The 24,738-nt window shown below is 46.6% G+C and overlaps 1 protein-coding gene across 10 annotated transcripts in view; it reads right to left on the bottom strand.

Moving 5' to 3' along the window:
• Nucleotides 1-24,738, bottom strand: part of LOC108934644 (pleckstrin homology domain-containing family A member 7-like) — an 86,276-nt gene that overhangs the window by 14,109 nt on the left and 47,429 nt on the right. For 8 of the 10 annotated variants that reach the window (XM_018752611.2, XM_029256100.1, XM_029256101.1 and 5 more), the window contains 8 exons: nt 24,298-24,381; nt 17,773-17,884; nt 15,631-15,735; nt 14,692-14,764; nt 13,387-13,487; nt 6,552-6,769; nt 3,373-3,819; nt 1,887-2,391 (listed from right to left, as the gene is read on the bottom strand). In XM_018752611.2, the coding sequence (XP_018608127.2) occupies nt 1,887-2,391; nt 3,373-3,819; nt 6,552-6,769; nt 13,387-13,487; nt 14,692-14,764; nt 15,631-15,735; nt 17,773-17,884; nt 24,298-24,381 (1,645 nt within the window). Of the gene's footprint in view, nt 1-1,886; nt 2,392-3,372; nt 3,820-6,551; nt 6,770-7,684; nt 8,069-13,386; nt 13,488-14,691; nt 14,765-15,630; nt 15,736-17,772; nt 17,885-24,297; nt 24,382-24,738 lie in introns of those variants that run through there. The other 2 variants (XM_029256102.1, XM_029256108.1) reach the window with 2 other exon arrangements.

The raw sequence follows: 24,738 nt of genomic DNA, 5'->3' as shown, positions 1-24,738 counted from the left end.
TTGGCGGCAAGAGAGCAAACGAGCTTTCAGGGGCCGGGATGTGAGAAAAAGCTCCCGAAGCACTCGGATAACTCATCAAAAACACCGTTACGGCCGCATCGCTACTTGTGATCCTCATTAGAGGCGTGTCAAAGGGAAAACAAGGGTGTTTTTGCAATTAAATTACATTGTTTTGTTAATTTATCATCCAGGATCTGAAGGTTCTCGATTTAAATCCCGCTCTCTCCTGGACATGTGGTGGGGATGTGCTGGGGATGCGCTGGTGCAGTGGGTTTGGCCCGTGTCTGCTCTCTGGTGGGTCTGGGGTTTGAGTCCCGCTTGGGGTGCCCTGCGATGGACTGGCGTCCTGTCCTGGGTGTCCCCCCTCCAGCCCTGCGCCCCGCGTTGCCGGGTTAGGCTCCGGTTCACCACGACCCTGCTCAAACAAGCAGCTTGAGCCAACGTGTATCTCTCTTTTGTACTTATGAGAGATACTAAAAAAGACCCACCTGTACAAATGGGTAAATCATTGGCAATGATTTACCCAACATCATGCAACGCTGTAAGATGCCTTGGACAAAATTGCCGACTGGAGAAATGGAGCCTCTCAATGTGAAAGCCACCGACTCGGGTGTAGGAGCATCCCGGCTCTGGTGTGAGCAGTGTCCCTGTTGGGTGTATCGCTGTGGGGGTCTGCCGCGTTCTCCCACACGCCGTCACGTGTGACCACCGTGGACCGCAGGTAGAGGGTGGGGACACAGTAATACGGTAACATCCCCGAGATACTCCCGTTCGAGTTACACAAATTCAACGAAACACCCCAGTTTTGACCTGTGAAGAATTTCTTTAGCTTTACGAGGACTGATCTCCATGAGCCGAGTGGTGCGAGACCATCACCGCCACGTTGCCTTCTTGACCGTGTTTTTCAGCTTGTGCTACATTTACGTCCATCACGCCTTGTCCCCTAGTTTCACGTATGAATAACCTCAGTAATCGCGTCCCCCATTCGGACTGTCCAAGCAAGTCACCTTTTTTCTCAGTGTGAATTCACGTAAACCCTTTTCACCGATGTCTTTCGTATTTACTTTCTTCCTTGTATTAATGCTGAATCAGTGCGCAAACACCGGAGTGTAACAGTGTGTTTGGGAATAAGTACGGAAGAGCTGAACGAGCCCATGTAGACAGCAAAAAATATTATATAGCAATTAATGAAAAGAAACTGCACTGTTATGATCACGTGTCATCGGAGTAATTTTGTCCATTATAACTGGACTGGGATACTTCAGCATAAATGGGTGTCAGTTTTGGTGCATTAAAAATTTTTTACCATTCCAACTAATGGTAATAACATCCTTATAAGATGTAAAAACCTTGAAAAGTGTTCCGTCAGAAACTAATTATATTCATAAGGTGGAGGCCGACTTCACTTTTTCTGCTATGCATGGCAGGCACTGACTTTGCACCTGAGGGGTGTTGGTTCAAATCCCAGGCTGCAGTACTCCCGAGTTCAGTAACTGCTAAATTGCAAAAACACCCAGGTGTGTATTAATGGGTCAGATAGAGTAGGCTGCACACACACACACACACACACACACACATTGACTGAAACCGCTTGTCCCGAGCGGGGTCGCGGTGAGCCGGAGCCTAACCCGGCAACACAGGGCGCAAGGCTGGACGGGGGGGGGGGGGGGACATCCCCGGGACGGGACGCCAGTCCGTCGCAGGGCACCCCAAGCGGGACTCGAACCCCAGACCCACCAGAGAGCAGGCACAGGCCAAACCCACTGTGTACAGCAGGTTGACTTTGGATAAACAATCACCTGAGCAACAGCAGCAATCATGAGAGAAAATGTACTTGGCTCATTTTTAAAGTGTTGAGCTGAAAGGTACACTGTACCGCTGCTCACCCTGGAGTGCTGAGGGTACATGTGCCGGGGGGAGACGGAGGCCGGGACCCCCACTGCCGACGCCTCATCCACCGGCCGCACCGTCACTCGGTTAGCAGGCACGTGAGGCCGACGGGGGGACAGGACCTTGATGGTGGGCCCCGGTGGCGGGATGTCCGAGGGAGAGGGCGGCACCGACATGGAGCGGGGCACCTCCAGCGTGATGCGGAAGGCAGAGGCGTCGGCGTACAGCGGCGCCGTGGGGCTGCCGTGACGGAACTGTTGCCGCTGCTGCCACTCGTACAGCTGCCACACGGTGCCCTCCTTGGTGGCGACACGCTCGTCCGCCGACATGCGCAAGTGGCTCACGCGGTCCGCCGCATATTTGTAATCGCTGGGCAGGTTGCGGGGCACGGGTGACGAGCACCCAGCCGGGCCGTGCTGGGACGTCTTTGGCAAGGACTGGTAGGCCTTGGGCTGCGTAGGCGGGGTCCGTCGGGGAAGAGTGTGCTCGGATGGAGAAAGGCTAGAAAAGGGGAACAGCTTTCACCCAGTTTTACTGCAGAGTCGACCATCAGTGGAGCTTCTGTCAGCCCCATCGATCAAACGAGTAACTGTAAATCAATGTCTATAAAACATGAAATAATTGGGAAAGAAGGTGACATAGCGGTTAAAACTGTCTCGCGATCAGAAGATTGAGGGGTTGAACTCCTGCTGCAGAACGCTTGATCAAGGTACTCGCCTGAACAAAACAGTAAAAATACCCTGCTCTAAGTGGAACATTATCATGCAGAGCTGACATTCTGGCTCAGAGAATGGTGTCACATTAACGCTTTATTTCGATTACATCGGCTGAAACCGCTTGTCCCATTCGGGGTCGCAGGGAGCCGGCGCCTAACCCGGCAACACAGGGCACAAGGCTGGAGGGGGAGGGGACACACCATGGATGGGATGCCAGTCTATCGCAAGGCACTCCAAGCAGGACTCGAACCCCAGACCCACCGGAGACCGGGACCCGGTCAAAGCCACCACGCCCACTTTATTCTGATTAGCTAGGAATTGCTTCTCTTTTTGCTTTTAAAGTGAGTCCTTGTGTTTTCAGGTTTGGCAATTAGCACCAGCAGGGGGCGCTCTGATTATATGACCGACACCAGTGGTACAGAAGGTGCCGTGGCATTTGGGAGCCGATGTAAGGTTAAGCATAGTTACTGATTGATGAGCTGGATTTGTGGACAAAAATCGCGCAGATTTATTTCCCGGGAGGGTTGTCCTTCAATCCGTGAGCATGACGACACCGATCCTGACAACACAATCCGGCAGTACGAACACAATACACTGCTAACATGCTGGCGCTTTCCAGTCACACTAGGAGTTACCAGTTCTTTTTAAAACAGCTGGACATGTGATTTGCACATCCCTTTAGCTGTGTTCACAGAGAGAATGTGACCGACTGTTGCGATTCTGTGCCGTGTCGTACATTCCCGTTTGTGACGACCTTCTCACTGACCTCCTGGGGTCTCCCTTCTGCACCTTCACCCAGTGCTCCACCTGGGCCAGAGCGCTCTTCCTCTGCACCTGCTTCTCCGTGTCCGGGCGCGGGGTCACGCCCCTCTTGTACGCCGTGCGACCGTTCGGCTCGGAGCGCCGGACGCCCGGGGACAGGCGGCTCACGTGCACGGGCGGCGTCGCTTTGGGGGCGGCCGAGTCCGTGGAAAGACCTCCCGGGTCCACGACGATGGCAGGAGATCTGGCCTGGCCGCCAACCTCCCTCTCTTTGCGGCCCTCCTCGGGCTTCCCCGTGCCGAAGGGCGCGCCGTCGGGCCGTTCCGCGCTTTCCAGCCGATGCAGGCCCTCCGGCTGGGACGCGCTCCTGCCGTAGCTGCTGATGTGGTTGGTCTGCGGGCCCGCCTGTCGCTCCAAAGTCTCCGCCCGCTTCTCCGACTTGTCACCCTCTCTGGGAAAGGACAGCAAGGTGACCGAGAGCCACAGAGGGGACCACACCTGAACCCTGCGACCGTCACGCTCGAAGGCAACAACAGAGATGGCGCGAGAAGTCCATTTAGATACCAAACAGAATGCGGTCGAACCTGCTTCGGAGTCAAGTGCCTTTTCTTATCAACTGCGCACATGTCAGCTACTAGAGAGGTTCAAGTTAATAATTGATTAAAAAATGTATTAATTTCTTTCCAGCACTGAAAGTGTTAATGCGCAGAGAACAATGACAATGAGAAAACGATAAAAGGTCATCGGCAAAGCGGAAGTCCCTGTGGTGTGAAAGTTGTGTAGATACTCTCAGTTAAATAGTACAAATGCCCAAGTGTACCATCTGACATGAGTAGAATACACACATTGTCTGAACCATTTGTCCCATACAGGGTCACGGGGGGGGGCCAGAGTCTAACCCAGCAGCATAGGGTGAAAGGCTGGAGGGGGAGGGGGACACACCCCGGACAGGACGCCAGTCCATTGCAAGGGACCCCAAGCGGGACTCAAACCCCAGACCCACCAGAGAGCAGGACTCAGGCCAACCCACTGCGCCACCGCACCCCCCCACCCAAGTAGAACATCAGACTGAAATTGAACCATTACCCTTAAATGATTAACAATACTTACTGAAAAATGGAGGACAAACTGTAGCCATGCAACTATAGTGTCCCCCAGCGTCCAAAGCCAGTCCACTGTGTTCAGCAGTACTACAAATACCACGATTCATTTTATCGTTACTACAACATGTGAAAACTGACATCAAGGTCAATGTTTTTCATAAACAAGCTGCTGCTGCCTTTCTGGTTAACAATCAAGTCTATTTTGACCCTGCATGCGAAAAATATTAGGAATAGATGAGCCTTTCAGGTCTTAAAGTAATGAAATTGATACATGGAATTATCCATCAGCTATGCAATTATGCAAAGCAGATATGCAATTATGAATTTGCTTATACACAATCTCTTCTGTGTTAAACCCCCCAGGGCTACATGACAGGTGATCAAAAGTTAGTGAATACATTGTAATTTTTCAGGAATATGGCACGCGCACACACACACACACACACACACACACAGAGTTCTCAGAAATGTCCATCCATGTGACGTGGGAGGAAACCTGTTGAGGAATTTGAGCCAAAAACTGAAATTGAACTGAATTTTTCACTCTTTGGAGATACAAAATTATTAGGACGACAATGAATGCCTTTGGCACATCATTGGGATGGGTCACACATTTCGCCACTCTCGGTGCAGACACCTCCCATTTATATCCTAACCGTTTACACAACCAATGAACCTTAGAAATGGAGCCTGAAAATGGCCATAAATCTAGGAGACAGGCTGTCAGTCCCGGACTCAGCCCATTGGCTTCTCTTGAGGGTAACGCTTCAAAAAAAAATCACGTGATCCCATAGAAACATACTGAAAGCCCTCCAAAGGGTAAATGTGAAACATGACAGGTCTCATCACCAAGGTGGTGATTATTACCATTATATTTCTATTTAACAATAATTTTCCCTTTTATTCCCATTTCCACAGCAGGGTCATGTGTAAGCAAGAACATTTCTTCAAGGTACTATAGCAGGAGCAGCCAATCATTAGATGCAGGTCTTTTGAGTCCTACATCTAATGATGTAGGAGATAGATTACATATATCTAAGAAAGGGTGGCACGGTGGCACAGCGCCTGGGTGGTTTGAAAGGACATGGGTTTGATCCCCGTTCAGTCTGTGTGGCGTTTGCATGGGCTTCTTCTCGGTGCTCTGGTTTCCTCCCACAGTCCAAAGACATGCTGTTCAGGTTCCCCCATAGTGGGTGAGTGACAGAGAGAGAGAGAGAGAGTGTTCCACTGATGTATGGATAAGTGACCTATTGTAAGTAGTGTATCTAGCAGTGTAAGTCACCGCGGTGTGTGGACTGATAACACTACATAGAGTTCATTGGAAGTTGCTTTGGAGAAAAGCATCTGCTAAATAAATGTAACTGGACTAAATGTGGTCAGACAGCTTAGCTTTTTACATCAACCATTTACAATTTTTTTTTTCCTGAGAAAGTACAGAAGTGTGTGAACGACAGATTAAGAGCTTTATTTACAAACGCAACCATCGACGCATAACGAACATCTCAGCTTTGCTACCGGAAACGTTTTTGTTGGTACACATTACTTGAATAGCTGATGTATAACTGCGAATCTGGCAAGAAATGCAATGATGGTCATGATGGATTGAATGGAAGAAAATGAGTCACACTGAATCGGCGTTTCTAACGAAAAGGGGGTGGTATATCGAGACAGTTCTGGCAGGGGGCTCGGGACCAAGTCTCAACAAACACAGCTGTGCCGAGCCGCAAAATTACCCAAACTCAAAGCAGGATTTCTGCCAGTGGGAATTCACAGATGACTGAGAATTATAGTCATATTTTGACTCCCAAATTGAGATGGATGGAGCAAATTATGATGAATATATTCATTTCAGAAAGAGCAGCAGCAGCTGGTGGTGTAGTGGTAAGAGGTGTGGCCTGTAGACCCAAAGGTCACAGGTTTGAAACCCACCTCTAGGTGTAATGCTCTTCGGCAAGGTACATACCCCCTCCCTTACTCCAACAAAATTACCCAGCTGTATAAATGAGTAAAACACTGTAAGCCACTAAGTGTTAGCTAAATGGATAAATGTAAATATAAGCAACGCAGGAACAGATAGTACCGTCCCACACGAAGACACAGGGGCTGTGGGGTGGAAACGGACCTCCTCTCTCTAGGGGCATCCATCACGAGGGCTGCCTGGTTCATGGCTCGGATCCAGCCGTTCATGTCTTGCTGGGTGTCGGCGCTGAAGAAGTACGTGCGCATACAGCTGTGCTCGGCCTGGGAGCCACCCCCGGAGTCCTTGCGGATGTAAGCACGCATCCCAGTGTGGCACGCCTGCGGGTGAGGGGGGAGCGCACAGAGACGTTAGTGCCAGGGGTAGCAGCATGTGTCCCGGTGCAGTGAGAGCACCGGCGGTCACAGTTGAGATGGCACACGGGACAGCTTTCGGAGGAAGATCCAACATCATAACCAGAGCTCCAAGGACCCAGCAGAGAAAAGCCAAAGAATAAAAGCTGAAATAGAATACATTCTGTAGAAAAACTCAGTTTCTGTAGCAGCCTCAATCTGAAACGGGAGAGGTGAAGGAAATGACTCCACATGAAGAAAGCCAACATTACTGTGTATTGGTAGAACAATTCCCTTCAGTTATGGTGCCACTGCAGAGAGCAGTAAACCAAGCCACAGCGCCACAATTCCCACAACGCTCGCTGACAGTGCACAGACACACGCACACGCACATACGTACTTTGTCCCTTGAGCTCTTACGTGGAGATCTGACATTCATCCCCTTTTGCCCCCGGATCGCAGTGGCAAGACCCATTATAGTAAATACAGCACAATGGCAAAAGCTTATCATATTTAGCGGAAAATGTTCTAATACACCATCTAAAAAGTGCTGAAAAGGTGATCAAATCAAGCAAATTATTAGAATGAACTTTTCTAGTGGAAAACCCTAACTCTGTTATTAATCTAGACTCCCACTTTGACAATCACACACACATCATCTGGAACCGCTTGTCCCATACGGAGTCGCGGGGAGCCGGAGCCTAACCCGGCAACACAGGGCGCAAGGCTGGACGGGGGGGGGGACATCCCCGGGACGGGACGCCAGTCCGCCGCAAGGCACCCCAAGCCGGACTCAAACCCCAGACCCACCGGAGAGCAGCACCCCCCCCCCACCCCACAATACAAAACTCAAAAGCATTAAAGTTTCTGCATTTTTAGTTTTTTTTTTTAAATTAAGCTTACCAACTTCCTAAAATTTTTTCTTTCTTTCTGGGAGTTCATCTGTCCAGCGAGGACACTGCTGGGAAACCTCACGTCTTATCTTTCCATCCTCTTACAGCACTGCTTCAGCTGGACGTGTGCGACCCTCCGCTGTTGTCCTAGCCGTCGGGCCCCCCGGCCCCGCGCTCAGCGATGGTCTCTGCCGCACGGCTGTTTAATTCCACTCCAGCTCAGCAGTTTCCATTGTGCTCCCTGCTTTCTGTGCCCCCATCACTGTGCCCTCAGTCCCGCACCGACCCATCGAGACATCCGACCTCTGGACGACTGCAGCAGCAGCTTCAACGCTCGCTGCACTAAGAGCTTTGAGACTGACAGCGTATTAGATAGAAGTCGCTGGACTCTGTTGTGTTGTCATAAAGAATCCTGGTCCCCCCCGCACTACATTCTCCTTTTATACTCTCGTACAGGAGGGTTCTCTTCAAACTGCAAACATTCTGTGTTCCTAGGGAACACCTGGCATTCTGTTTTGACATTTAACTACATGCATTCCATATTCCTGAGTAATGAAGTATATTGGTAAAAGTACTATGCTTTTATAAAAGATGACTACATATTTGAACAATAGCAAATCAAAACTTCTCGTTAAGGTGCCCCTATTCTGTGTAAGTGTGCTTTACTGCCATCTATTGGCTCGGAGGTTAAACACAGGTCATGCTTATTCCAGAACAAAACAAATGATTTGAAAATTGAACCGTTCCGAGTCCCGCTTGGGGTGCCTTGTGACGGACTGGTGTCCCGTTCTGGGTGTGTCCCCTCCCCCTCCAGCCTTACGCCCTGTGTTACCGGGTTAGGCTCTGGCTCCCCGGGACCCCGGATGGAACAAGTGGTTTTAGAATGTGTGTGCGTGTGCACACATTTTAGAAAATACCATCAAATATAAATGAACCAGAAAACGCTCAAAAACTTGAATGTGGCCATTCATAGCTTGATGAGCCAGGGTGGTATAATACATTTACTCATTTAGCTGACGCTTTTCTCCAAAGCGACTTACAATGTTAAAGTCACAATTATTACATACTTCCAATCATTTACCCATTTATACAGCTGGGTAAGTTTTACTGGAGCAATTTTAGGGTAAGTACTTTGCTCAAGGGGGGCGCAGTGGGTTAGACCAGGTCCTGCTCTCCGGTGGGTCTGGGGTTCAGGTCCCGCTTGGGGTGCCTTGTGATGGACTGGCGCCCCATCCTGGGTGTGTCCCCTCCCCCTTCAGCCTTACGCCCTGAGTTGCCAGGTTAGGCTCTGGCTCCCCGTGACCCTGAATGGGACAAGCGGTTCAGAGAGTGTGTGTGTGTGTGTGTATACTTTGCTCAAGGGTACTACAGCCAGATGTGGGGATCAAACCTGCAACCTTTGGGTCCAAAAGCAGTAGCTCTAGCCACTACACTACCAGCTGTCCAATATGGAATTGAACTGGCACATAATGTAAAAATTAAGATATGAATCATGTTCCATGTAATGAAAATGGTGGGCAATGCCAACACTCTTTTTGCACATGTAAGGATGACAAACCTCTCATTTGGTGTGTATACCCAGCACCTGTTTAGAGAAAGTCCACTCAGACTCAAGCACAGAGCCTGTGTGAGCTGAACCATGTTGGTGGGATAGTGCCGAGCTGGTCAACCGGGCTAGGATTTGAATCGTAGGTCCAAGTGTGCTGCTGCACAAGACTTGGTATCAAAACCCGTAAAGGCGCCACTCCACCAAAACCACTGCATGACAACAAATTCATAATGCCATCTACACCAAAAACACCGACCTAGTAGTAGCTGTACTTTTTAACAGCCTTGGCAGCTATGTGGTGCTCCAGCATCTACTTCAAGGTTCTAGCGGTCAGCCAAGTGTCATCCTGTGCTTTCATCGGATATCCCTCGGTGCGATTCCACGGCATCCCTTCAGACATCAAAGGCCGGTGACGCCGAGGGAAGCCGGACAACTCGACATGCCTCAAAAACAACACGCGGGCCAAAGAATTTGAGAACAGGAAAAACTCGTCTTCAGCCACTGTGTGTCATCTGCAGTGTCTGACCTCGAGGCCTTTGGAAGTGTCCCAAATAGGAAACTCTTCACATCAGACTTAATCGTGTTGAGTGGAACTGAAGTTTATTATTTATTATTGATTCAAAATAAGAGCGATTTAATGTGCCGACCAAAAAAGGGCTTTTAACAGCACATAGCATAGTGGCTACACCCATCACCTAGCGATTCGGTTCCAATCCCCACTCCTGCGGTTGTATTCTTGATCAAAGTACTACACAGTGTTGCCTGAAAGTATGTGAATCTTATTGGGAAGGACATTATTCTTGTATAAAATATTGAAAAAGCATAGAAAATCTAAATCTTAAAACTATAAAATGAATAAATGATAATGATTTACTCCTGATTCTACATACCTACCTGGTTTAACCAATGCATCTTGGGCTTCACTTTTTTTTGCACCGGTGCCACTTCCGTTTTTCTACTACACACAATTTCCTTTACTCAATGTCAGATAAGAAAGATTGTTTCTCATTAAATAACCAATTTGTGGTAAACTAAGGGGCACATACTTCACAGTTTACACTCATATTTTACGTAAGTTTAAGACTTTGAGTGTTTCCCTAAACAACTGTCGCGACTATTACGGTCACCAGGGTGTTCCTAAGGGTCACACAATGGTCTCAGACAAAGAAATACTCATTTTATAAGGGGATTACTTCGCTGGCACAATATAAAGAGTTGTTCAAATAATCCTAAAAGTAGAATAACTGTGGGTAACAAAGCATCGAAGATGTTTAAATCTGTTCAAAACCATGCGTTAAGCACACCAGCGAGGGGCCTCTTGTTAAGCAGCACATTTATCTAAATGCAATCCTGTATATGGTGAGGTACTGTTAGCAAATTAGCGGAGTTTACCCACACAATGAAGGAGTTATTACAGCAGCCACCAAGAAAATCAGTGTAAATAATTGTGCAAGAAAAAAAATTGTCATGTAAATTTGTTTTTCATTTTGTTAAATTAAAAATCCTTGTTGGTTGGATCACTGGGTGAGGACAAGTATTCTGTATTCAGAGTTCCCATCAAAAGTCTACGAGTCATGCAAATGCAAAAGTACAAACAGAATGTTTGGGTTACTTGGTTGCTTAGCAACATAGAATGTGTGTTGTTAGAAGAATGTTTGTACACTGGGTTGTCAACTAACACAATTTGGTCTGCAAATATGTTCTTAACTCAAAACGTGTTCATAACTGGAGATTCAACCACGACACCACAATCAATATCAGCTGAATAATACAGACAATACAGACATCATTAATTCACAAGTTACATCCTGTAAAAAAGCTCAGAAAAGGCAACAATGAAAAAAATGCTGTAAGGTTTTTATTAATTTATTCCCTTTCCACCAACTGTTTTGTCTTACGCAGGGTTGCAGTATTGCAGAAAGTATTCTGGAAACAGGACATGTTCCAGGGAACACCCTGGTTGGGATATGCCAGTTCTACATGGGACTTTTATTATCTTATATCACCTTGAAACAACATATGCAATGGAGAATTTTACCTGCCCCATTAGTGACAGGAAGGCGGGCAGCAGCACAGAGAGGAGAACATGCCAACTGAAGGAGGAGTACAGTCGGAAGGCGATGAGCTCTCAGTACAGTCTCACTCTCAAGGTTCTGTGTGGTACCTAGATGCTTAGCGACGCAGAACGTGTGTAGGTACATAGTGAAGTAGGATCGATCATAAACAAAGGACATTGCAGCTGCAGTTGGGGACTTGTGTGTTTGTACAGTAACCTAACACTGTCGGTTTGGTGAAAATAAGCAACAAATAAACGAATAAATTTTTTAAAAATAACAGCAAGTTCCAAAAAGAGTTAATATTGGTACACGGAATTTTATTTATCTTCTTGCCCACTTTGGAACCATTTATAACAAAAATAGAGGTACAGTGGCTCAGGAGCAGTGCCTAAGCTACGCATTTCAGCGTAAGTTGAAATCCAGCTCCGCCCGTACGGAATAAGCTTCTCCCCGTGTTAGAAATTCAAAGTCAATTGAACGAAGCCATGAAAACCATGAAAATTTCACCAAAAAATGACGACTTATTTGTCTGCCATAGTTGGCAGCGTGTTTTAGGAAAGGCTTTCTGGGAGAGTGAGCTTCCTCCAACAAACACTGCATGGTCACTGCAACCCCAAGGGTCAAGGGGCGACCATGGACAATTAGGCATAGGAGAGAAACCAAGCGCTGAGCACCAGCAAGGCCTGTACGTAAGCCAAAAATCTGCGGGGTCTCAACTCTGTTGAATGAATCGATGCGCAAACAGCATCCGCCTCGGTGTTCTTACATCCAACGAAAGGCGTGTCTTTTCCGGAATCGCTGAGCACAAACGGTCAAATCCCACACGCATTGTGCAACTGACACAACACAAGGGGGAAAGAAGGTGAAATGCACCGAGAAGCCTGTGCCAAAGCATGTAACTGCATACACCCCCCACCTCAGCGAACATCCCTCTCAATAAAGTACAATTACTCACCGGCTCCAAGAGGTAATGGGTACCTCTCTTGTTCCAGCTAAATAATTAACGCTCCAGCAGCGAGCTTTGGAACTTTTCACCTAGCCGTGACTTCGACTGCAGGGCGAGGAGGAGAAGACGTTAGAGAAAGGGCCCGATGCATAATTAATTGGTCCCACTGCAACAGTGGCTGCATAGGAATGCGATGAAATCTTAGCACTGCTTGTACAGTACTGTACACCCAGAGAGGAGCGGTCGTTTGAGGGGGACGGCAACAGAACGCCTCCCGACACATCAAACGTGAATGGCACATTGGTCACTGCGAATGGCGGTTATATCGCAGCCAGCGATGAAAATGAACCGCCCAGAGAACCGGACACACTTTACTGCGGCGTAAAACCGTAAACCGGAAAGTGAAGAAAACACCACTGGAAAAAAAAAAATTGGAAAATGTTTGTATTTTCAACTATTCGTAACTCAAGTGTTCATAATACTAGGAGGTGGTGTCAAAGAAAATGTTACATTACTATAAACAAACTTAGACATGCTTTAACTATGATAGTTACTACCTTCTTCTTTAGGGAGTGACATAATCACACTGGTTATGTCCTAAATGCAAAGTGTGTGTGTGTGTGTGTGTGTGTGTGTTTTCTTTCTTTAACGCAAATCCAGACTTCACATACATGGAGAACATCGTTAAATGTCACTAGCAACAGTGAGACAGGGAATAATAATCTTAGCATCTAAAGGTGCCCCAAATTAAGGTTTCGCGTGGCGGAGACTCGGCCGAGGAGAGGCGGGGACTGCGGCAGATGGACTGTTACATGCTCCAAAGGAAACTAATGGGCGCAGCGAAGAGCAGCGCAGACAAGGTGCTCAATCACCACGGTGCAAGGAAAAGGTCGCTCAAACAGCGTGAACTTTAAAGCGGCCGCTCTCGTTCTTTCACCGCCCCGGTCACGGTGACTTAGCTTCCTGCTGCCAACGCAGCGGATGCTGGAACGACAGCGAGGCCTCACGCACACACACGCGGAGCTCAGACTGAACCGCTCTGCACCATTATTGAGACAGATCACTTTACCTCCTTCCCTTTTCACACCCTTGAAGGTCCAAAACAAGCCTCCTTCTGGGGGGCTCATTTTTGCACCAAGTGGCCTGTCGGGGGCCCTCACCTTGAAGGCGTACTTGCGGCTGATGTGGTCGGCGGGCTCCACCGGACAGATGGCGTAGCTGGGCAAGGGGATGCTGCCCAGGGCGGCCTCCTCTCGGCTGTCTGCAGATGGGGGGGGGGGGTGAAAACGGACGGACCTCAGTACCCGGTCCACACCTCCCGATGCCAGCGTGTGTGCTGGCTTTTTCAGCCAGCCGCAGAAACATCTGGACATCTACACAGTGACAATAATTCAAGGCTTCTTCGGGGAGACGTTCCCAATGTGTGGCCACAAATCAATCTGCTCTGTGAAACGGCAGAAGGAGGAGCGCGTGAGCCGCATCCCATAACAACATTATTTGGGATGCTGGGGGACAGATTTACACACGTGTGCTTCGGCAGCAGAACTCGGGTTCAGCAGGAGGCGGAAGAGCCGAATCGCAGCACGCTTTCCAAGTAAACGGGAATCACAACGTTACAGCTTGAGTGAAACAAGCGATTTCCCCGTATGTAGCAAAAATAATAAAAAGCAGTATAATAGCAATACAGTAATGCACGTAAAAAGTGTGAATTTCGTCTAAAAAGATAACTGAATCCCCACCCCCAGCTTAGCGTACACAGCGAACATTGTAAGTCACTTTGTCAGAAAACGTCAAATAAAGGTTAATGATTTAACCGCGATTTTAAATACTTTTAAAGTGTGTGTTTGGAAGAGTCCTCGCGGAAGTTCAGCGTGAAACGTTTACACCGAGTTACACCGGGGTTCACCTGACGCCGGGAGACAACTCGCACCCCGAGCGCAGCACGCGCCCCCGTTTCGTTCCTCTCTCCGCTCCACCGCTTTCTGTGCGTGAAGTAGTTTCGCAGGAGCGTGTGATGGGTTTTCATCAAAGACAAAATACAGGCTGTTTTTATCCTAATGGCACTGAGCGCCTACCCAGTGCCCTTGGATGATGTTCATATCTCCAACAGAAACGGCTATATTGCTGCAGCATGTAATGCAGTAAAAATATTTCGGAAGGCAACAATGAAACCCATCCTCCCCACAGCACCCATTTTTATTCTTTTATTACGTGTGTGTAGAGGTTACATACCCCTGACTGCTGTACTCGAATCCAATGGTGGCATCAGGCCCTTTCATTTGACAATCATTCACTTTAAAAAGCACCATTAAGCACAAATCTAATAATATCCATATTGCTGGAGGACAGCTATAAAGCAGTTCCATTAGTTCTGTAGTAATAAAAAAAAAACACTGCCACAACCATATGTGTTTTTTGACGCTTCTATTCCATCGAATGTCAGAACACTGAGCGGTGTGACTCACCTTTGTAATAAAAAAGGCAGTGATCAGCCAGAACGAACCACTTTCGCTTCCAAAGCCTCATCCCCGAGCTGTCCTGGAGCAGGAAACACGAGAGCTCCTTCAACTCACACTCCCTATCCTAGGATTTTTAAAAATAAACAGTCTGGAGGGAAATGATTTTGCAAAGATGGCTCCAAAGGGAAAATTCAAACCGCCGCTCATGACCTCATCACTTTAGTATCATTCAGTGTTACAAAAGTTTAATTAATAATCTGCACTAATGTTAGTTGTTCTTTAGGGCATACTGGCTTATTTATCTAACCATTTAATAGTGAGCGCAGGCCTACAAGATGGCGAAAGGATCAGCACCCTGACACCTACAGGACTTGACCATTCCCTACGCCGCAGCAAGACATTATTTGATTTTATGCACCTGGGTAGTTTTACTGGAGCAATTTAGGATAAGTACCTTGCTCGAGGGTAGTAGAACAGGAAAGGGGATTGATCCTGCAATCTTTGGATTCAAAGGGAGTAACTCCAACCACTATGCTACCAGCTGGAATGACCTCCCTCGCTTCCTCAGAACTGCTGAATCTCTCTCATCATTCAAGAAGGGTCTCAAAATACATTTCTTTCAGATCAATTTCTCTCTTCATCTCCCAAAAACGTCACAAATCTGAAGCACAATATCGGTCATTATCATTGCATGCACTATTTGACTCTCAATTCTACAGGCAGCCACTTAATGTGTCGGCTAAAATTGCGGTATCAGACAAACAAGTTGTGCTTTGATAAGTGCATGTCTGTGTCTAAGACTCTTTCCCTGTGGTAAAATGCACTTGTTTTACTCTGAGTTGCACTTTGCATGTACTTTGAGGAGCAACCCATTCAACACCAATATTTATTTCCCTGCATCCATGAGATGACCAACGGCTGATCTGCCAGGCTGGGTGGTCTCACCTGTTTGTAGAGCCATCCCCTCACCACAGCTGGCACATTGGGGTCTCTCTTGATGGCGTGGTCCCTCTTTCCAAAGCTGTGCACCTTACCGTTGGACCTGGAGCCCTGCGATACACAGACACGATACTGATAGGGAGAAGGGGGTCATTTACTAACTGCGAGTTCATCTGCGGAGTCTGCCAAGGATCTGGCTGGCAGGAGGCCTCGGGAGGCACCACCACAGCTGATCACGAGGGTCTGGGCCTGTCGATACTGACCCTACTGTAATTTACACGTGACATTTTGATAATTACGCCCATTTTCCTGCAGTGGCAACATAGAGCGTGCTGACAGGAACACTTCATAATGCTCATTCCTGTCCCATTAGTGCTTATTTATCTGCACTCTTTTGGACAAATAAGAATGTGAGAAAAGTGCAAATGCCTTCAAGCCCAGAGCTCTATTAAGCATTGCATTTCCTACCGGTGGACTGGATCAAAGGCACTCATATAAATACAGCCAGGTATAATGTGCTGTAACGCTGTGTTACTATTGCTCAAATTTTATTATTACAGTAACAAGCCACTGTAACATTTATATTCATGTTACTCTTTCTTAGTTTGTTACTTTTCTTAATTTATAATGTTCTTGTTTTGCTAGGACAAATACCATAAACGGTTCAAGGTACGCTGGGCTATGAAACGACATACAGGCAACGGCACCAGTAACGGTAGCATATGGGGGTTCTTTGTTTCCCAGTTTCGACCACGCACTAAAGCAGTGCATTATTTGGGTGTAAGAGTTGTACAGCTGGCAGAGTAGTGGTGAGACCTGCTGCCTTTTGATCCAAGGGTCGCAGGTTTCAATCCCACCTCCAGCTGTAGTACTCTTGAGCAAGGTACTTACCCTAAATTGCACCAATAACGTTATACAGCTGTATAAATGGGTAAATGATTATAAGTAACTTAATATTGTAAGCGGATTTGAAGAAAAGTGCCAAATAAGCGTGAGAATTAAAAAATGTTTTAAATCTGCCTGTTGCAAAGGAATATATAGCATTATGTAATAACAATTTTCTTAATAAGATAAGGAGAAACCAGTATGTTTATATAACAATACTATATTGTGGCGCGCAGCGTCGTGGGTTTGGATGGGGCGAATAGGAACGCGGATGCAGTATTCATAACGAACGATTTATTCGAACACCGGCACAAGGGAAATGATGCTCTCGGTCCGAGGACCCCGTTTCCTCCAGGACCTTTGCTTACAGCCAGCCAGCCTAGTGCCCCTAGGTTCTCTCCCAACACACTGGCAGACACAGTCAACCCACCATTTCCCCCCGAAGTGCCCCCAGCGGTTACAGAGATTATTTACAGATTTCCCATAATGCAACTATTTACATTAAGCACACACTCCCTCCTAAAACAGTAACGCGGGGTCGTTACAATATATTTCCCACTGGATTTCCATTTGCAAGACCCGGCAAAGTGGGACAATTTCTTTGGATTTCGGCAGGTATTACCCTCGACGGCACATTAGTCAAAACTTTTTGTTCTAAATCCGGCCAAATTGGTTGGCTTTGGAGACGCCACTTTGGTAGATGTGAGCCATTCGAACCCAGAACGACAACTTCCTGGGTGGCAACTTTTAATGACCTGCAGCTGAGCGAGCACTGCAAAACAAGATCAAGGCTTCTTACAAATTCCTGAACTTTTCTGGAATGCAGGCTAAGTCTTAGACAAAGCACAAGGTTTCACGAATGGTGCCAAAGATGTACAAATAACAAAACAGATAAGAACCAGAGAATGACGTTTCTAAAGATATCTTTTCTTTCACGACTTCAGCTAAAATCTGGAAAAAGCTGAATGTTTCTAGTCGAATCTAAGGAATTTGAAGTTAGAATGAATGAATCGGTAAATGAAGCCGCATAACTTATTCAAACTGAACCTGAAGCTGTGAAAAGACTTCATAACTGTCCCTCTAATTCGTTAATCAGTGAGAATATTTTTGCCCAATTAATCCTGAAAAGTACATATTGACATGGATGAATCAGTCTAGACTCCAACAACACTGGAAAACTGATGTCCGGGAAGTGAAGCGAATGGGTTTGTGGTACGTGTGATGTATCGTCAACCAGCAGTTCCAGGCCTCGTCCTTCCTCACCTTTGCTCCCGAGGGCGGGTTCACTGTGGACGAGGTCATGGCTGTGGAGGACTCGCTCGCCACGCTGGGAGGCCTCTGGTTCGACTCCGGTTTGGACATGCAGGGATGCGGGCTGAGAAAAGAAAAACAGAGGAAACGGGAAGCGGCCGACCTGTGTAAGATGTGCCTGACCTTTGACCTCTGTGTAGGAAACAGTGAGAAACGGCCTATAGGAAACTCACAATGCCTGACAAAGCACATCCTCAGCCTCCAGAGCAACAAAAGTCTGACACAAGAACAAATAATTTATCAGTAAAGAACGTCGACTGGACAAAACTACCAGATTGAAAAATAAAGATTGCCTGCTCATGACATAGACGAGGACTTGGTCTCGGTGTTACGTTCAAATATTCATACCGACGCTAATATACAAAGAATTTCTTTAGAGTTTAAAAATATCCAGGTACTCAGAATCTCCACCAAAACAGGATATGGAGATGTCTTCCCAGGGAAGGGAGTCGTGTAACAAAGTACCTTGTTTCTGAGCTAATTTATGTAACCTCGCATTCCGACATCTAAACCAGATTCCCAGGGGACATAATCAAACTGCACCTTCCAGGGACCCGCAGGGTTTTAAACATATCCTAAATTCCAGTGCTCTGGAGCAGCGAGTGAGACACCAAACAGGGGTGGCATTCGGCTGAAGCTAGAGAAGTCATGTCAACGGATAAACCCCACGGTCAACAACTTGCAGGCTGATGTTTGGGCTGAACTCGACGATAGCAGTGTTGGACCGCACGGCAAGGGACGGAACTAGTCAGCCGCTTCTTTCGGACCCTCTCGCACCGACAGAGTACAAACAGTGTGAAAGAATTCAATGAGATGCTTTAGCACTGTTCCACCTTGCGACCCCTGAATGGCCACTGCTCATCAATTGCCTACCTAACACTGGAGTAGGTTCCACAGGTGAGGAGCTCCTGACTTTCTTCCAGATACTCAGAACATGAGCAAATGCAGAACACACTGGAATTATATCGTATTTCAGATCTCAGGGTCCTCACAGTCTATTTGTCAAGGTCGGGAGGTTGCAATACTATTTTTTAATAATAAGGCCATTAATAAAAAAGGCCAAATAACCATTCTAAGCTACACTTTAAGTTGTATTTCTGCAGCAAGGACAAAGTGAGATACATAAGCTGACTAAGTTTTCTTTATACACATACAGTGATGCTTGAAATGCAAACCCTGTATGTATGATCATTATTCTTGTATAAAATCTAAATCTTAAACTTCATTCATAAAATTAATGAATGATTATGATTTACACACCTGAGTCTACTTACCTACTTGTTTTAACCAATGCAAATTGGGGTTCGCTTATATTTGCGCCCGCACTACTTCCATTTTTTCTACTACACACGTGACTTCCTTTAAAGCAACATAGGGAATTGGTCATTACACACCTATTATTTCACGTGAGAAAGACTGCTTCTCATTAAATTAACACTTTGTGGTAAAACTAAGGGACACAGGGAGTTCACCTGCTTTCAAGCAGCACTATGTATATTCTTATTTCTCTTTCACACAAAGTATGCAGATTACAGAGGACACTTCAGAATCACAGGCAAGTAATGCAAAATATTTCCAAAAATACAAAGCGCATCATGGCTATTGAGACTCCTGACTCGGCAGGCAAAAAAGATGACAGCAGCTGAGGTTGCAGAAGCAAAATCCACAGCACGGGAGAAGTTTGGAGAAGCCATGGAAAATGACTTTCAGTCGGCCTCAAAGAGGTTCGGGAGATCCATCCCACAGCACAGGAGGGGTTGGAGGAGCTTAGTTCAAGTTGTGCTCAGTAAAGGTGGAGAAACTATGACCTCAAATGAGGACACTGTTGGGAGGTGGAAGGAGCACTTTGAAGAACTCCTAAACCTGTGAGATATGCCTCCCTTACAGAAGTTAGGGCCAGAGGCTCCTGGGGTATCAGAGGCCATTTCCCTGGTGGAAGTCACTGAGGTAGTTGGGAAGGTCCACAGGGGCAAAGCACCGGGGGTGGATGAGATTTGCCCAGAACTTCTTAAGGCCCTGGCTGTTTGGATCTCGGAGACAGTGCCTTTGGATAGGCAAAGTGGGGTGGTGGTCCCTATCTTTAAGAAAGGGGACCGGAGAGCGTGTGCCAACTATCTGGGTATCACACTTCTCAGCCTCCCTGGGAAAGTCTATGCCCGGGTGCTGGAAAGGCTCCGGCCGATAGCTGAACCTCAGATCGAAGAGGAATAATGTGGATTCCGTCCTGGCCGTGGAACAGTGGACCAGCTTTTTACCCTCCACAGATAATTGAGGAGGCATGGGAGTTCGCTAATTCTATTCTACATGTGTTTTGTGGACTTGGAGAAGGCCTACGACAGTGTTCCCAAGAAATTCTGTGGGAGGTGCTTCAGGAGTATGGAGGTGCCAGGGCCACTACTGCAGGTCATTTGGTCCCTGTACACACGGAGCAAGAGCTGTGTCCACATATTCGGTATTAAGTTAAGTCTGTTCACTGTGGGTGTTGGACTCTGCCAAGGTTGTGCCTTGTCTGCACTCCTGTTTTGTGGTTTTCCAGCCGAGGTCAGGAGGGCATTCTATGCGGGGACGGGAAGGTGATGTCTCTGCTTTTTGTGGATGATCTTGTCCTTTTGGCATCATCACATGGATGCCTCCACCAGACACTGAAACAGTTTGCAGACAAGTGTGAAGCAGGTGGTATGAGGATCAGCACCTCAAAGTCTGAGTCCATGCTTCTGTCACAGAAAAGGATGGCATGCCCCCTCCAGGTAAGGGGAGAGAGTTTGCCCCAGGTGGAGGAGTTTAAGTATCTTGGGGTCTTGTTCACGAGTGAGGGGAGAAGGGAGCGTGAGATCGGCCGCAGACTGGGAGCAGCGGCAGCAGTAATGCGGTCACTGTATCGGACTGTAGTGGTGAAGGGGGAGCTGAGCCATAAGGCAAAGCTCTCTATTTACCGGTCGATCAACGTCCTTATCCTCACCTATGGTCATGAACTCTGAGTAATGACCGAAAGAACAAGATCGCGGATACAAGCGGCTGAAATGAGTTTTCTCCACAGGGTGGTGGGACTCACTCTCCGTCACAGGGTGAGGAGTTTGGTCATCCGAGAGGAAGTCAGAGTAGAGCCGCTACTCCTCCACATTGAGAGGAGCCAGTTGAGGCGGTTCAGGCATCCTCTAAGAATGCCCCCTGGGTGCCTCCCTTTGGAAGTATACCAGGCACGGCCAACTGGGACAAGACCCCGAGGTCGGCTCAGGACCTGCTGGAGAGATTATATGTCCCAGCTGGCCTGGGAGCAGCTGGGGATCCCCCAAGGTGAGTTGGAGGAAGTCACAAGGGACAGGGACGTCTGGGCTTCTCTGCTCTCCCTATTGCCACCGTGACCCTAGAAGGACTAAGCGGCCTAGAAAATGATTGGATGGATGGAAATAGCGCATCAGGGCACTGCCACAGGAATTTCAATAAATTGATTCACAAGTTTGTCCAAATCATTAACAGATAGTTTGGCCTGAACAGCACTCATTAATAGCGGCAAATGGTTTGTGAAAGCCAACTGGAGACCCAGAAGATTGAGTTTAAAGGGGAAACTCAATGATTTCTTTCTCCTGAGATGCATGACACTACATCCAAGTGGAAGGTTTATAAGGCAAGTGAATGTGCATTATACAGTCATTATACAGTATAATAATAATGTATGTCTATGTATTATAGAGATGCTCTCAGTAGAGTTGTGGACATGGCAGTTAGGTGTGCTTCGGTTAGCAACCTTGTTAAAAATCGGTAGAAGTGAATCTTGTGCTATAAAAACACTGTCATCAGGATGCTTTATTGAAAAGCCCATACAGCACATTATCGGATCAGAACCCATCTACAACAGAACAGCTTTGTTACGTGAAGTTGACTGTAAGTAAAGAGCTGTGCAGATGGTCAGCACCTCGCTCTTATGTAAAATGACTGCGCAAACTGGATTTTCCAAAAAAGCCAATCATACAAACACAAATCAATAAATCTGGATCAATCTATTACATCAGTCCGGAGAAAAATAAAAACCTGTTAAGCAAATTTTTCAGCGGCTAAATTAGACAGCTTTCCTGATGTTTGCCCCAGAGCCAGCAAGCACAAGGGAGTGGATCGGTCCAAACCCTGGTACTCCTGACACTAAGACCTGCTTCTTTCTCCTGCTCCCTTGAAACAGCCCCTCACTGAGATTTCGTGGAATGTTGCCTAAGGTGTTTCCAGTTTGGACTGACATCAAACTCAGAGAGTAGTGTGAAGGTAATTCTAGAAGACAATGCGTTAATAACCGCCCGGCAATGTTGCTCTTCGGCCCTGGATCACACCCCACTTCTGACTCTTGGACTATGGGCTCCCTCCCACTTTCCCCTAATAATTTACTGCCATTGTCTTTACAAGAGATGGAGGAATACTCCCATGAACAATTCCCACGAGAATTTCCCCAGGAAGGGAAAAGGGTAACATCAGGTAGAAGAGATGTTCCAGGCCGCTGTCCAACTAGGGCACGACCCGAGAGGAATGGCCGCACCTCCCAGCATAAACTGCAGTGTTGCACTTGTTCTGGAGTGCATCAGGAACATTGATGACAACAGACCCAAAATCTGTGGTCCTCACAATAAATGCATCAGTGTGACGGATGTGGTGTAGAAAGAGACCGAAGAGCACACCCATTACTGACGGAGATGGTAACACAGGCTAAAAGGTCACCCTTATTCCAAGACTTGTTTTCACAGTATAAAACAGTCTGTATCCATATAGTTATGCAACAACACTTGATAATATTAATAAATTAATAGTTAATCTATATTAGTTCTTAATCAAGCAGCAGATGGTACAGTTGTTAGGGCAACCAAAGGTCCTAAATTAAAATCCCTGCTTCTGCTCTAGTACTTTTGATTAAAATACTTATCCTCAATTATACAGTAAAAATCACCCAGGCATGCAAATAAGTACTGTAAGTACTGCATCTTAGTTCAGTATACAAATTTAACATTTTGAGCGACTTTGGAGAAAAATGTCAGTTAAGTAATAGTTAATTTATAGCAAATTGTTCTGCGTAATTCAGCACTCTGCTTCTTGCCATTTGAACCGATTCAAATATGAGAATAATTGACACAGTAAAAGACACCAAGGCTAATAGTTTTTCGCATTGGTAATTTTGTCTTCAACACAGAATGCTGCGCTTTCAGAATACTGATCATTTCCATTATTCTCCACAGAAAAACCGCATTCAGATTAAACTAAGCATGGGAATGATGAGATTTTTTTGTAGCCTACTCTAATTCTGAATGCCACATTCTCTCAAAAACACTGCAGTAACTATAACTGCTATTGTTCCGTTGTCTGATATGCTTCTCCCAAGAGGTAAATTATTTTGACTCATGAGCTCCTCTCCACATCCATAAGGATCTTCTGTTAGTTTTTTAGAGGATGTGATGATGTGAAAACTATATATCTGACTACACAGGAACCCACACACACACACACATTGTCTGAACCGCTTGTCCCATACGGGGTCCCGGGGAGCCGGAGCCTAGCTCGGCAACACAGGGCGTAAGTACACAGGAACCTAACGGCTCATTCCTGTCGAACGGGCTATGTCAACAAGGTCAGTGTCACAGTCTACTACATCGACCTGCAGCAGTTACATAGCTTAGAATATTGTTTTCTGAGTGAGTTTTGTGGGCTATTTGAAACATTTTTATTAAAAGAAAGTGAGACAGTCATTTATGTGCTGAAACGTGCATGTGGATGTTTACCCCCGTAGCACATATTGATATAACACTGGCACAGCAGGTAGCGCTGGTGCCTCACAGTTCCAGGGCTGATGGTTTGAATGTGACTTGGACACCAGCTCAATCTCTGTGCAGTTTAACACAGCAGGGTATAGCTATGCCAAATAAAAGACACTCATTTATGCAACATGTTCAATAGCATATTAACACATCGGTACTATTAATTAACATAGCTTGTGAGCATCTAGAACTGTACAAATCTAAAATTAGATGTATAACTGCAGCTCTCCAATAGCAGTTAGAAGTAAATCAAAATACTGCCAAAGAATAATACTTTGGTATTATTTAAATAATATGGGTTCCACTGCTTCAACTTGATCAATTTATCACAGGTCTTAAAAAAATTGCTATTTGCACATTAGCAAAACGCAAAACAACACTTCTTACCACAGTCCATGCGATTAAAGTAGACTGAAAGGTCACCCTTTACTAAAATATGAGCAACTTACAGTTTTTAAAAAAATCTCTGACTATGGGAACGGCCGTTTTAAACTTATCGCACTTATTCAAACATGTTATTTACAATCACTGCTTCTTAAGCTAAATAAATTGTGTTGTCAGTCAAAATCAGACAAAAGTCAATGATAAACACCGATTGGTCATGAACAAACAATAGTGATAGTAACGCCTTGAGCGTATTACTCATCCAGACTGTTATGCGGAGAACAGACCCGAAGGAAGTACTCACTGTTCTTGCAGGAAGAAGTCAATATTTTCAGGGGATATCTCTCCCGTCACGGGGTGTCGAAAAGTCGTCGTCCTCTGGTTATGACTGAACGGGTAAAACGGAGGGTGAGGAAAAGGAGGTGAAGGTGGCAATGGGAGGGGGAGAAAAAAAGACAAAACAGAATGAGCTTCCTGTCACATGTTGGGCTAGGATCACCATACGCAAGTTAATCGTAGGGCTTCCCGTCCGACATGTGGTAGGAGGGCCGGGAATTCTGCGGGAACGCGGCAAGTTTCGAGGCCTCCCGTGACATTCCGGGAGCTGCGTTGCTGTAGGCGGGCCGAGTCAGTTCGTATCAATTCGCACAGCGCAGTTTGCAACTTGGCCCGATCGCCGCCCAGCGATGGAGCTTCATCGATTCCAATTACAGCACCTCAATCGTTGCTTGTGCATTCGCAGCAC

Source organism: Scleropages formosus, chromosome 11, assembly GCF_900964775.1.
Source record: "Scleropages formosus chromosome 11, fSclFor1.1, whole genome shotgun sequence".
Lineage (NCBI taxonomy): Eukaryota > Metazoa > Chordata > Actinopteri > Osteoglossiformes > Osteoglossidae > Scleropages > Scleropages formosus.
The sequence above is the reverse complement of the archived record's forward strand: the minus strand, read 5'-3'. Positions and strand labels throughout refer to the sequence as shown.